Here is a 13757-nt window from a genome sequence, read left to right as displayed (position 1 = left end):
AGATATAGCTCCCATATAAAGGGTGATTTGTTAAGAGCTTGATAACTTTTTTTTTTAAAAAAACGCATAAAATTTGCAAAATCTCATCGGTTCTTTATTTGAAACGTTAGATTGGTCCATGACATTTACTTTTTGAAGATAATTTCATTTAAATGTTGACCGCGGCTGCGTCTTAGGTGGTCCATTCGGAAAGTCCAATTTTGGGCAACTTTTTCGAGCATTTCGGCCGGAATAGCCCGAATTTCTTCGGAAATGTTGTCTTCCAAAGCTGGAATAGTTGCTGGCTTATTTCTGTAGACTTTAGACTTGACGTAGCCCCACAAAAAATAGTCTAAAGGCGTCAAATCGCATGATCTTGGTGGCCAACTTACCGGTCCATTTCTTGAGATGAATTGTTCTCCGAAGTTTTCCCTCAAAATGGCCATAGAATCGCGAGCTGTGTGGCATGTAGCGCCATCTTGTTGAAACCACATGTCAACCAAGTTCAGTTCTTCCATTTTTGGCAACAAAAAGTTTGTTAGCATCGAACGATAGCGATCGCCATTCACCGTAACGTTGCGTCCAACAGCATCTTTGAAAAAATACGGTCCAATGATTCCACCAGCGTACAAACCACACCAAACAGTGCATTTTTCGGGATGCATGGGCAGTTCTTGAACGGCTTCTGGTTGCTCTTCACTCCAAATGCGGCAATTTTGCTTATTTACGTAGCCATTCAACCAGAAATGAGCCTCATCGCTGAACAAAATTTGTCGATAAAAAAGCGGATTTTCTGCCACTGATTTTGGTAATAAAATTCAATGATTTGCAAGCGTTGCTCGTTAGTAAGTCTATTCTTGATGAAATGTCAAAGCATACTGAGCATCTTTCTCTTTGACACCATGTCTGAAATCCCACGTGATCTGTCAAATACTAATGCATGAAAATCCTAACCTCAAAAGAATCACCCTTTATATGTTTTTCTGATTTAAACAAAAATGGTCAAAATACCAACATTTTCCTTGTTAAATCGCCACTGCTTAGTCGAAAAGTTGTAAAAATGACTCTAATTTTCCTAAACTTCTAATACATATATATCGAGCGATAAATCATAAATAAACTTTTGCGAAGTTTCCTTAAAATTGCTTCAGATTTAAATGTTTCCCATATTTTTTACTAACATTGTGTTCCACTCTAGTGCATTAGCCGACTTAAATTTTGAGTCTATAGATTTTGTAGAAGTGTATCAAATTCTGTCCAGATCGAGTGATATTTAAATGTTGTATTTGGGACAAACCTTTTAGCCCCCAACACATTCGACGGATGTGATATGGTATCGAAAATTTAGATATACAAAGTGGTGCAGGGTATAATATAGTCGGCCCCGTCCGACTTTAGACTTTCCTTACTTCTTAAAATATATAACATAACATTTTTAAAATATAATATATGTGGATGTAAACATTTATTAATTTAGAAATTGCCTATATACATATAGGTGTTTAGAAAGAGAGACCGAGAGTATGCTGCAAGTAAAAAAATGGAAGTTACCAATTGGCGCCTTAAAAATATATACACACAAAGAAAATTCCATTAAAAGTTTATTCTACCAATGTATGAAACATAATATGTTTGAACAATACAAATAATATTTTGTTTGGACCAATACTGAAAATATATATGCTTGAGGCAGAATGTGTTTAGGAGTATATGTTACAGAAGCGATTTTTTTTTTTTTTTTTTTGAGGGTGTCGCTAGAAGAATCGTCAATGCCTTAACTAATATATCTACTGGAGAAATGTCAAACGTAGAAATCAACTGATTCATAGTTTGGAAAAAATGTATATCGTCGTTGTTATATCTTGGAATTTCTTCCCTAACTTTCCTAACTACTTCTGAGAAATATTTATTGAAATATAAGTCGTTTTCATCATCAGATGGTAATTGGACATTATTCCCAAATGAAATATTCAGGTAACCTCGTATTTTCTTTCCAAGTTGGGTAGTAAGAAAATCCTCATATTCCCATTGCAATATTCGACATTTCGACGGTACAGTTACAGTTCAGTTTCAGTTTCGATTTTTTTTTAATTTCTGTAAAGGACATTTCTTTAATTTATTTTATTAATTTGATTATACTAATTACGGAATTAATCTTGAAGTAATTTCATCCTTTACATATCTTGAAATAATTTCATTCTTTGCAAGAACATAGAAAATGATTGTAAATCATCTAACTTGTCGAAATGTTTGTTGTTATTTGGAACATTTTTTTAAGATATAAGGTGGGTATTAAGTTCGAGTTTAGCTAAAATCCAAAATAAATCAGTAAAAACCGTATAAATTTATACCTCTTTGAAGCAAATTTTATTAAAATTTGATGAGGAATATGCCAAAGCAACTTCTAAAGGATTTTTAGAGGAAAGTAATGAAAAATTGAGATTTTAGTTAGCTGCTAAACTCGAACTTAATACCGACTTATAGCCCGGAATTTTCTTTCGATTACCCTGAAATTCTGAATTTTGTGTTATTTTCGGTTTATTGCAAGTGCTTTTACATTTTATATCGATCTATATTTGATATAGTCGCATATAAAGCGATCTCCTTACTAAGAGATCTGCTGAGGGTCGTTAACATGGAACCATTTTTGTTTTTGATATAGCGTCATATATACGGATCCCTCGATTAAGTCGGTATTATGAAGCCAAAACTCTCAGGCGATTTTATAGAGTTTTTTAGACTCAAATCGAATCTTAAATACCCTCCATAATGGATCAAATATACCACCATTTTCCTATATTCCCAATCGCAACCTGCAAATATCTTCAACAGCGGATTGATAATAGCTCCCATATGTATTTTCACAAATTGGGCACTCGATTCAAAGATAAGCGCGAATTCCTCGATTTATATGGTATAAAAAAGATAAATATGTTCTATTACAATACTAAAACAAGTTTCCCTAACATTACGCTTTCTATACCAACTGCTACTAAATATAATTTTTTTTGCAACACGTTTCTACTATGACGAAGAGCCAAGCGATTAATTCATCTCGTTGGAGGTCCCCACTATTCATTGACCTTAACCATAGAAATGTGCGATATGTCTTGTCAGGCGATTCATTCAATGTCAAAATTTTTGCTTCAATGTAAATTTTTTTAAAGCAAAAAAAAAAAAAAAAACAAACATATATTGGTAAAATATTTGCGGCATATAGTCTCGTACATTACCGTCTACTTTAATGTTGTAATTTTGCGAAATACATTGAAGAAGAAAAAACGAGAAACAAACAAATTGCCTAAATAAATGGAATTAGGTATGTCACTTGCTTTTTTGGAAATATTCCCCCCTGTTCTGCACACAAAAAAATTTTTTTTCTGATTCAATCACCAAATTAATTGATCCAATTAATTTTTTAATTGAAATGTCTTCAATCACGAAAATGATAGTATCAATCACAGTTTTAATTTGGCATAGAAAAAATTCTTGATTAAAGAATTAATTGATTTTTTCAGCAAATTTCAATTAATTTTTTAATTGATTCAATTAAAAATTTAATTGATGTTAATTGCAAAACTCAATTAATTTATTAATTAAAAAAGGTAACTATTTTTAATTACTTTCTGAATTGACTTAGAGTTTTTATTTGGATTAACAAATGATTGTTTGAAATACATTTTTAATTAAAAATTAAAAAAAATCAGCACTTTTTTTAACTGAATTAGTCTTCCGAATTTGATTAAAAAGTTAATTGTATCAATTAATGTTTTAATTAAAAATTTTAAAATTTTCAATCATTGGCTTAATTAACTTAATGTTTCTATCATGATTAAAAAGTTAATTGTATCAATTAATTTATTAATTGAAAACATTTTCAACTTCAATTAACTTTTTAATTGGAAATATTTTGGTGATATTTTTTTCTGTGTGGTTCTCGAAAAAAAAAACAATCCCCCCTGTCCTGGTTTATGAACACGCAGAGAAGGAATATGATCACCCCAAACATGTTTTAAGAGCAAAATGTTATTTTTGGACGGTGACCATGGAACATTTTTGTCGCAAAAATGTTGTTTTTCGGCAAACATATACATGGTTACCGAAATAAGACATATGCATTATGAGAAAATAACATGGTTGCCGCAAACATGTTACATGTTCTCCGTCCAAAAATAACATTTTGCTCTCGAAACATGGTTGCGTGATCATATTCCTTCTTTGCCAATAACTCCTCAACCGACACATCTTTAGACATGAAATTTTTACAAATTAAAGTCCTTATCGGTAGGAACGGTTTCGTATTACATATTGTAGTGGTTCGAAATATAAAGATTGAGAAAAATTTTGCGTTTTGCGAATCCGTAAACGAGAAAAGGGGGAATTGTTTTTTTTTTTTTTTTTGAGAAATAATATATTATTTAAAACTACTATTATAAGTATAACATTGGATACACTCAGTATAAAGTTCTTAGCTTATTTTTGAATTTTTAATTTTACTAAAAAATAGATCACAATAAAGTGAGCTTGAAGTTCAGGCTTCCACCATAAACTAATCTAAATTAATATCTTTAAAATGAATTTTATATTTATATTTATTTACTGATCCAGCAAAAAAAAATTGGAAATTCTTCTAAAGGCATAACTTTAAAAGCACTTCCAAAAATGTCCTTCCAAAGATGTTATTTATTTTAACTTCAGAAGAAGTTCTTTTAATTTAATTTTTATAATTCGCTTTTTCATATTTTTTGTTTTAAATAGGTTAAAAAAGGAATACGAATTTATAAAATGGTAAATTTTGGCGAAAAAAATCTAAATTCTAAAATTGCGAATTTTTGAAAAATTTTGATGTCAAACGTTTCAGACAAGCGTTAGAATGCATCAAAAATCATAAAAAATTAAAATTATTTATTTGTAAAAATATCATAATATTTTTTAATTCACATTTAAAACACTGAATTCGGAATACACCTTAAGAAGTGATGCAAATTCAAAGTAAGGACTGTTGAAAAGGTTGACATCCACCAGACATGTTAAATTCATCGCTTCTGCGCCAATTTAGTACCACTTTCCGATCCAAAAAGTAATAAATATTGGCGACGCTATTTTGCTGGGGAATAACACTCAACAACAGAAGGTACAATTCTTATAATTACAGTACAGGCAAAATTATATCCTATAAATTGCAAAAGCTTATAGCTACTACAAGTATATAAAGTAAATTAATTTATAAAATAAGAAATGAAGATAGTAAATTAAAACAAAGCAAAATATCGATGTGTTTATCCCAAAGTACGCTAAGTCTAAAAAGTGAACTTTACAGGAAACAAGTTCAAAGTTTTTTTTTGAAATTTCTCAAAATCCGTATAAGAAATTCCCTTATTTTCGGTCTTAAAATCATATTTTTTATAATTTTTTTTTAGTATGTACGAACTCAAAATAGTGATAATAGAATATGGCCAAAAATGACTTAGACCACTTTAGACCGAACAAAGCTTTTTGCCCTTTTTGGATTGGACATTTTTGAAAACTTTAGTCACAGGCTAAGTTCAATATTAACCATAACTTTTGATAGAAATGTCCAATAACTTTTGACAGGATGCAATTCACATCAATCCGAATAAAAAACAGCGAACTCCATCAGAACATGCTAAGTCGACGTAGCGACGTAGTATATAACAAAAGTAAAATAAATCTTTAAGCCTATTATACCAAGGCTAGGTTAGGTAACCTAACCTATTATACCAAATTCTGGGCAAATTTTATTTGCCAAAATTTCTTTACAAAAATACAAGTACAAAATTAAAATTATCACACATGACAACCCTAAAGAGAATACTCTGAGCGAGATGCTAATATTAAATTTGTTTGCTTAGCGTTCCTCATTTGACGCTGATTTCTAGAAGAGATAATTGTGTGTAGACAAAATGAGGTTAATAATGGGACTAATGATTTGTGGGAAAATAAAAACAAATCAAAAGCAATTTTTCGATTATAACAAATAGAAAATAACACTTAAAGAAAATTTGAAGTTAAGTTAACTAAGAATTAACTTAACATATTACTATAATTATACACCAAACTTCTTACACAAAGAATTTGGATGGGTTTTGTTATTATTGGAAAGAAAATGCCAGAATACCCATTTATACAAGCCCAGTTACATATGTTTCAACACTAGCGAGGGTGTATTTCCATACCATCCAGTATAAATCTGTTGGAGTAGATAGTTCAATTTGTGTCTTATATGCTTAATTCTAATGGAGAAAGTATTAAAGAATTACTTTATCTATAGTCCCATAAGTATGGCAACTTCACTTGGTAGAATTCTACCAAAATTGGTATTTGCATTCTTAATGTTTTGGTATATTTCGCAAAGTATTCTTCTCCAACTAAAAGGTACTTGGCAAAGACATAACATTTTTACAAAATTTCTATAACAGGTTGGCTGATAAGTCCCCAGTCTAACAAAGAAAAAAACGTTTTTTTTTTTGTCAAAATTCGTTTTTATTATTCAACATAGTTCACTTCAAGAGCGATACAACGATTATAACGACCTTCCAATTTTTTGATACCATTTTGGTAGTACTCCTTCGGTTTTGCCTCAAAATAGGCCTCAGTTTCGGCGATCACCTCTTTATTGCAGCCAAATTTTTTCCCTGAGAAACAAGAAAACGTCGCTGGGGGCCAGATCTGGAGAATACGGTGGGTGGGGAAGCAATTCGAAGCCCAATTCATGAATTTTTGCCATCGTTCTCAATGACTTGTGGCACGGTGCGTTGTCTTGGTGGAACAACACTTTTTTCTTCTTCATATGGGGCCGTTTTGTCACGTTTTTGACCTTCAAACGCTCCAATAACGCCATATAATAGTCACTGTTGATGGGTTTTCCCTTCTCAAGATAATCGATAAAAATTATTCCATGCGCATCCCAAAAACAGAGGCCATTACTTTGCCAGCGGACTTTTGAGTCTTTCCACGCTTCGGAGACGGTTCACCGGTCGCTGTCCACTCAGCCGACTGTCGATTGGACTCAGGAGTGTAGTGATGGAGCCATGTTTCATCCATTATCACATATCGACGGAAAAACTCGGGTGTATTACGAGTTAACAGCTGCAAACACCGCTTAGAATCATCAACACGTTGTTGTTTTTGGTCAAATGTGAGCTCGCGCGGCACCCATTTTGCACAGAGCTTCCGCATATCCAAATATTGATGAATGATATGACGAACATGTTTCTTTGATATCTTTAAGGCCTCTGCTATCTCAATCAACTTCATTTTACGGTCATTCAAAATCATTTCGTGGATTTTTTTGATGTTGTCGTGGGTCTTTCGGGTGTCCACTGCGTTTACCGTCCTCCGTGCTCATTTCACCACACTTGAATTTTGCATACCAATCAATGATTGTTGATTTCCCTGGGGCAGAGTCCGGAAACTCATTATCAAGCCAAGTTTTTGGTTCCACCGTATTTTTTCCCTTCAGAAAACAGTAGTTTATCAAAACACGAAATTCCTTTTTTCCCATTTTTTCACAATAACAAAAGTTGCTTCACAAAAGACGCTCTATCTCACAAACTAATTGACTTACAGACGTCAATTTTTGACACGAATCATTTGAAGGTTGGTACTATATAAAAATAATATGCATTTAATACTAGCGACGCCATATATGTGTCAGACAAATTTTTCTGCAGAAATAAAATTTTGTCAAAATTTTCTGTAGAAATAAAATTTTGTAAAAATTTTCTATAGAAATAAAATTTTGACAAGATTTTCTATAGAAATAAAATTTTGACAAAATTTTCTATAGAAATAAAATTTTGACAAAATTTTCTATAGAAATAATTTTTTTTTGTTGGTACATTTTGGAAGATTATTTTTGGCTCTAGTGGCAACCGTGCTTGTATTCGTGCTTGTACATATTTTCAATTTGACTCAAGGATGCTTGTTGCGTATGAGTGTTGCGAATACGTAAGTATATAGCGGTGTATATCATACGCCACTGTGTCCCTATAGAGTTTTACAAAAGGCCTGTTTTCTATTAATTCTGGATCCAACATTTGTATGATCTATCAGTGCAAATCCCGCCAATAGTTCCAGACTGCATTTTTGTAATATGACGTTTCTTCCATTCATAATAGCTACTTGTCATAGGACGGATGTCCACCATTTCATCAGCCGTTGCACTAAATTTTCACCAATTCTTAAGGTGTGATCCGAATACAGTGTCTTGGATGTGGGCTAAAATTTTATGATATTTTGTCAAATAAATAATTTTAAAAATTTTTTATGATTTTTAATGCATCCTAACGCTTGTCTGAAACGAACAAAAATTCACAAATATTTCAAGATTGGATTTATTATTTTTTTCTCGATAAAATTTAAATAAATTGTACCATTTTATTCATCCTTACTCTTACTATATGAAATAAAAAAAACAAAAGTTAAAATTACCCTTTACAAATATGAAATAAGCGAGTTATAAAAAATGAATTAAAAGAACTTCCTAAGTAGTTAAAATAAAGAACATCGTTGGGAGGAAATTTTTAGAAGTGTTTTTAAATTTGTGTCTTTAGAAGTACTTCCAATTTTGTTTTGCTGGGTATTTGAACAATTTATACATAAAAAATTTAGGATTCCATTTATTTTCTGTCGTCGTATTTAAACAGCTGATGTCGTTGTTCCGCAATTTTCTACATGTTCTGGAGAAATAAGTATTGTGTTTTTAATTCCTCACAGCTTGGTTATTCAGTACTAAAAGAAAACAAGCCTAATAAAAGCTATATAAATTAATTCAAATTATAACTAATCACATTTGTTTCAACAAATTAAAATGCATAAAAATCAAAATGAAAATTTATATGATAAGTTTAGTTGAATCAAAAGATTTCAATTTTAATTTTGATTACGATCCGATGCAGCAGCATTTTTTATATGAAAGCTTAATTTCGGATCTGTAGAAGTTTTGATTTTTGTTTAATTTTACAATAAAATGCATTAAATTAAGACTAAAGTAAAAAAAATATCAACATAAATTAATTTTTTTTAATTTATTTTGACTCAAATAGTTGTAGATACCATTTTTTGCAATTGAAATTAAATGAATATAAGTTAAATAAAATTAATTTTAATAAAAATTAGTAAAATTAACTAATTTAAAAAAGTAAAACAATTTAAATTTAGTTTATTTTAAATAATAAAGAATGTAATATTTTTTCTAAATTAAAACATTCCCTTGAAAAAAGTCAAGTAGCTCATAAAATTTACTTGATTTTAGTTAAATTTTGACAAATAGTTGAAAAATGCTCTTACTTTAAATATTTCTTGCTTACTCTAATGACAGCAGCATTTAGCTTTCATAAACATGCGAATCTGTACAAGTTTTGAATTTAGTTTAATTTTACAATAAAATGGATTAAATTAAGACTAAAACAATGGGTATTAAGTTCGAGTTTAGCCGCTAAAATCTTAATTTTTCACGATTACTTTACTTTTATAATCCATTTTAAGGAATACAAACTTTGTGAACGTCTGCTTTCGGCTATTCCCCATCAAGTTATAATAAAATTTGCAAGAAAGATGTATAATTTTATGCCTTTTTTACTGATTTAGTTTTCATTTTAGCGGCTAAACTCGAACTTAGTACTCACCTTAAAGTAAAAAAAATTATCAGCATAAATTAATTTCATTTTTTTAAATTTAGTTTAACTCAAATAGATTAATTTTAATTTTATTTTACTTATATTCATTTAATTTCAAATAAAAAACAATGGTGTCTAGTTTTTTATTTGAAATTAAATGAATATAAGTAAAATAAAATTAATTTTAATACAAATTAGTAAAAAAAAAACTAAATTAAAGAAAACTAAATTAAGTATTTTATTTAATTTAATAAAGAATGTAATATTTTTTCTAAATTAAAACAACATATCCTTGAAAAAAGTCATCGAAAATTTCTATAGCTGATTTAAATCTATGTTAGGTCATGAAAATTATTTGTTTTTAATTAAATTTTTACAAATATTAGAAAAATTCCCTTATTTTAAATATTTCTTGCTTGCTCTAATATCATTAAAATGAGCATAAAATCTTTTATACAAACTAAGTTCAAAATTTTATTAAATCTCACAAAATTAAATCTTTAAAATGAGTAAATTTTACTTAAATGATATTCATAATATTCTAAAATGGCAAAATTTTACTCAAACTGTGTCTGCCTTTAACTTCATATAGCCAAGATGAATTTCAACAATTCGCAACTTCATTTTTGCCTTCAAAATATGAAAGAACTTACCTTCAAAATCACAATGTCTGAATAGTCTATGTTTATCACAATAGACTGAATAGTCTAAGTGAGCCTGAATCGTAATAGGGCTGCCACTTTAACCTAACCTAACCTTGCCTTCAAAAAGAAAAAAATATTTAATATATTTTTTTTTCAATTTAACAAAAAATGATCACTTATTTGTATCATGTTACAATGAGTAAAATATTTTGTTTTAAAACTTTCTAAAATAAACCTTTATTTTCTCAAATCTAGCATTTTATGCCTATAGAGGAAAAATAATTTCCCAATTGAAAAAAAAAACGTTATAATTGTCTGCGTGTTACTATCATCAAGAATTTTATATTATTATCTTTAAGGACATGACGATGTGAAACATTTTTTGTTCTTACATCAAACATCGTTGTCCATTTCCGAAAAATATTAAATTGAGTTCAAATGCTATGAACATATTATTATTATTTTTTTTTAACGACGCATTTTTTTATTTCGAAAATAGAAGGTTTATTTGACTTCACAGCATTCGTTGATTTGTTTGTATTAAGGATAAAAACCAATTTAATTTGTCTGTCCAGAGTATGATACAAATAAATAATATATAAATCATTTTTTGCGTGTACTTCATTGCATCTTTAGCCAAAGCCAAATCAAAACAAATGCCTCTATCTTTTTATTTTTCCGTTTTGTTATGTTTCTACAAAATTTTTGCTTCAGCATTTTCTACATAGTGGGTGCATTTATTTATCCGCATTTAGATGCGCAAATTTCGTTTTTGTTTTGTTGTTGTGTTTTTTAGATGATTTTGAAATCTCATATAAAAACGACACAGAACTGAGGAAATATTTTTATTCAATTACGGTCAATTGGGACGGCATTACATACAAGACTCATAACATACTCGCGATATAGTCAGACTGATGGTCAGCCAGTCGTCTGGCACCTATTGCCTCGAAGTGATTATTGTTTTATCAATTTAAAATTTTCGATTTTCAAAAGCAAACAATGAAATAGCTTTTGATTTTAATCTCACATCAAGTACCTTTCCTATCGATTTGCTTGGTCTTCTATTTCGATTCATTCGGTTATTCGGTTGGGCCTTTTGTGGACATTTTTCAGTGTAGGCGACGCTTTGTTTGCAAAATAAACAAATAAAACAACAAAAAACATATATGTATAAACAACGTCTTTAGGCCAAGGTTATAGAGAAAATGCGTGTCAATGTGGCAAACGAATAAAAATATAGTGAAATAAAAAAATAAGACACGTACACACATACATTTAAATAAAATAGTAGAAATTATTTGTGTTCAAAATCCAATGTCAATGTTAAGAACATAACAAAAAACAAATCGAATTCACTGAAGGTGTTCTTAAAAAATCTACGAAAAATAAATGTTGTAGATAAACCAAAGAGTGTTCAATATAAAACAAAATAGAATTTTATTATGTCACATTATCAATACGGCTGTGATCTCTATTAATTTGTTTTTTGTTTGTTTTTATTTACTTTGCTCTACAAAAGCCAAAAAACACGAAACTGAACTAAAAGAACAACAAACCTACGAGTATTAGCCAATATGAGAAAATTGTTATTGTAAGTTGTCTCTGTTTACATATTTTTACGCTCTCAAATTACCAAATAAATGACCATTGAGTATTGTTTATATGTGAGAGAAAACCAAATTGAGTACTACTATATTTGCTTTGTTTTGGTTTTGTAAATAGAGGAAGTGGTGGTCATTAACAAATACTTGAATATGAGTTGCATTTTCAATTAACCGTTAGAGATACAGTGAGTGCCAAAATATATGGAAAGAATAAATAGTTTCCATTAGTAGTGCAGGAAAAAAATTGATAAAAAAAAAAAATATATATAAGAAAATTTGCTTATGTTCGTTTTTAACGACAATAGAATGGAATTCTATTAGTTTTTGGTAATAAATAAAAAATATATATAATCTAATATTTTATTAATAAAAATATTTTAAAACTATAAAACGGGGTTATTGAATTTTCATTCTAAAACAGAATTTTTGTAAAATATATTCCTATAAGGAAGAAGTTTCTTATATCCACATTTATGCTCAAAAGCAACATTTTCTTATATACACAGAGTCTCTATGTTCGACATTCTTATTTCCGATATGTACGCAGAAAAAAATATTACGAAAATTTTTCCAACTAAAGTCTTAATTGAGTATTAAAAAATATTCAATTAAACATTTAATTGATTCAACAAATTTTTTGATTGAAACAAAAATTAATAGTATCAATTAATTTTTTAACTAACTTTCAATTAATTTTTTAATTAATACTATCATTTCGGTGGTTGAGGACATTTCAATTAAAAAATTAGTTGGATCAATTAATTTTCTGATTGAATTCAAAATTTGTTGTGTGTAATGTAAAGCGACGATTAAATTTTTATCCAATCAGGGCATTGATTGCGAATCCCTTCAGATTTCTAAATTAATTTATTCAAAGAGAAAACCGTGAAAACTAGACGGTTTTCCCTTTTTTAGTGTTTTGTTGCATTGGTTACAAAAACATCATGAACTAAAATAATTTAAGTTACAAATAAGTTAATAACTTTTGTCAAATTGAAGAAAATTTATTAATAATAATAATAATAATTTTCTGTTGTTTAAGAAAATTTCGTATGTTGAAGGAAAAAATTGGATTTAAAAATTGTTAAAATGTTTTAGCACTATACGAAGTTCAAGACAGGTACAATTTTAGTAAACTTTACTCATTTGGGAGACTTTATGAAAATACGAACTATTTTATTTTTTAGTAAAATTTAACAAAAAAGGTTAAGTTGGCATTAGAGCAGACAAGCAAGATTTGCTTTTAACTCAAATACATTTTTTTAAAGCAAATAAAAAAGATTGCAACGCACTTCAAAAATTCGGATTTATTTGTTCTCAAAGAAAATATTTTGTAACAAATGAGATTTTCGTTTGACCCAGATTTACGATTTCGTATTTTCAATTTGTTAATAATTGTTGCCAAGAAGTTTTTATGAAATATAAAAATGACATCCTTTGTGATGACATCTATTATTAAATTAAATTTTAAATGATTTCTATAATCTTTTGAGTACTATAATTATATAAAACTAATTTTCATGTCTTCACTATATCTGACTCCGTTTTACGAGCGTATAACCGAAATACTTTTTTATATCCAAACAATTTTTATTGTACACAAATCCCATGGTAAAATAGTGCTCTCATGAAATGCATTAAAACTATACAGTATGAGACTGTCTAAAATTCAGGGCTGTGGAGCCGGAGTCGGAGTCGGAGTCTTGGAGTCGGAGTCTGAAGATTTTGCTGGAGTCGGAGTCGTTAAAATTTTGCTCGACTCCGACTCCGGCTAAACCAAATTTTTTAAAACACTTCACATTTTTGTAACTAAGCAAGTTTTTACGCAAATTAGTTTCCATTGCGTTATTCATTCGATCAATGTACAGCATGATTGGAAATGAAAA

At 29.2% G+C, this 13757-nt stretch overlaps 1 protein-coding gene across 7 annotated transcripts in view; it reads left to right on the top strand.

Annotated features, from left to right (window-relative positions):
- The window catches only part of LOC142240679 (snake venom 5'-nucleotidase), a 102692-nt gene that overhangs the window by 55867 nt on the left and 33068 nt on the right, over nt 1–13757 (top strand). For 2 of the 7 annotated variants that reach the window (XM_075312384.1, XM_075312382.1), the window contains exons 1-2: nt 11118–11217; nt 11787–11858. The exons of 1 other annotated variant lie outside the window; for it this stretch is intronic. In XM_075312384.1, coding sequence (XP_075168499.1) covers nt 11842–11858 — 17 coding nt within the window. In that variant the 5' untranslated portion in view covers nt 11118–11217; nt 11787–11841. 4 more of the 7 variants (XM_075312383.1, XM_075312381.1, XM_075312387.1 and 1 more) reach the window with 3 other exon arrangements.

The sequence above is a fragment of the Haematobia irritans genome, chromosome 5 (assembly GCF_050003625.1).
Source record: "Haematobia irritans isolate KBUSLIRL chromosome 5, ASM5000362v1, whole genome shotgun sequence".
Taxonomy (NCBI): Eukaryota; Metazoa; Arthropoda; class Insecta; order Diptera; family Muscidae; genus Haematobia; species Haematobia irritans.
Note: the sequence above shows the minus strand (reverse complement) of the source record. Positions and strands in the feature narration are given on the sequence as shown.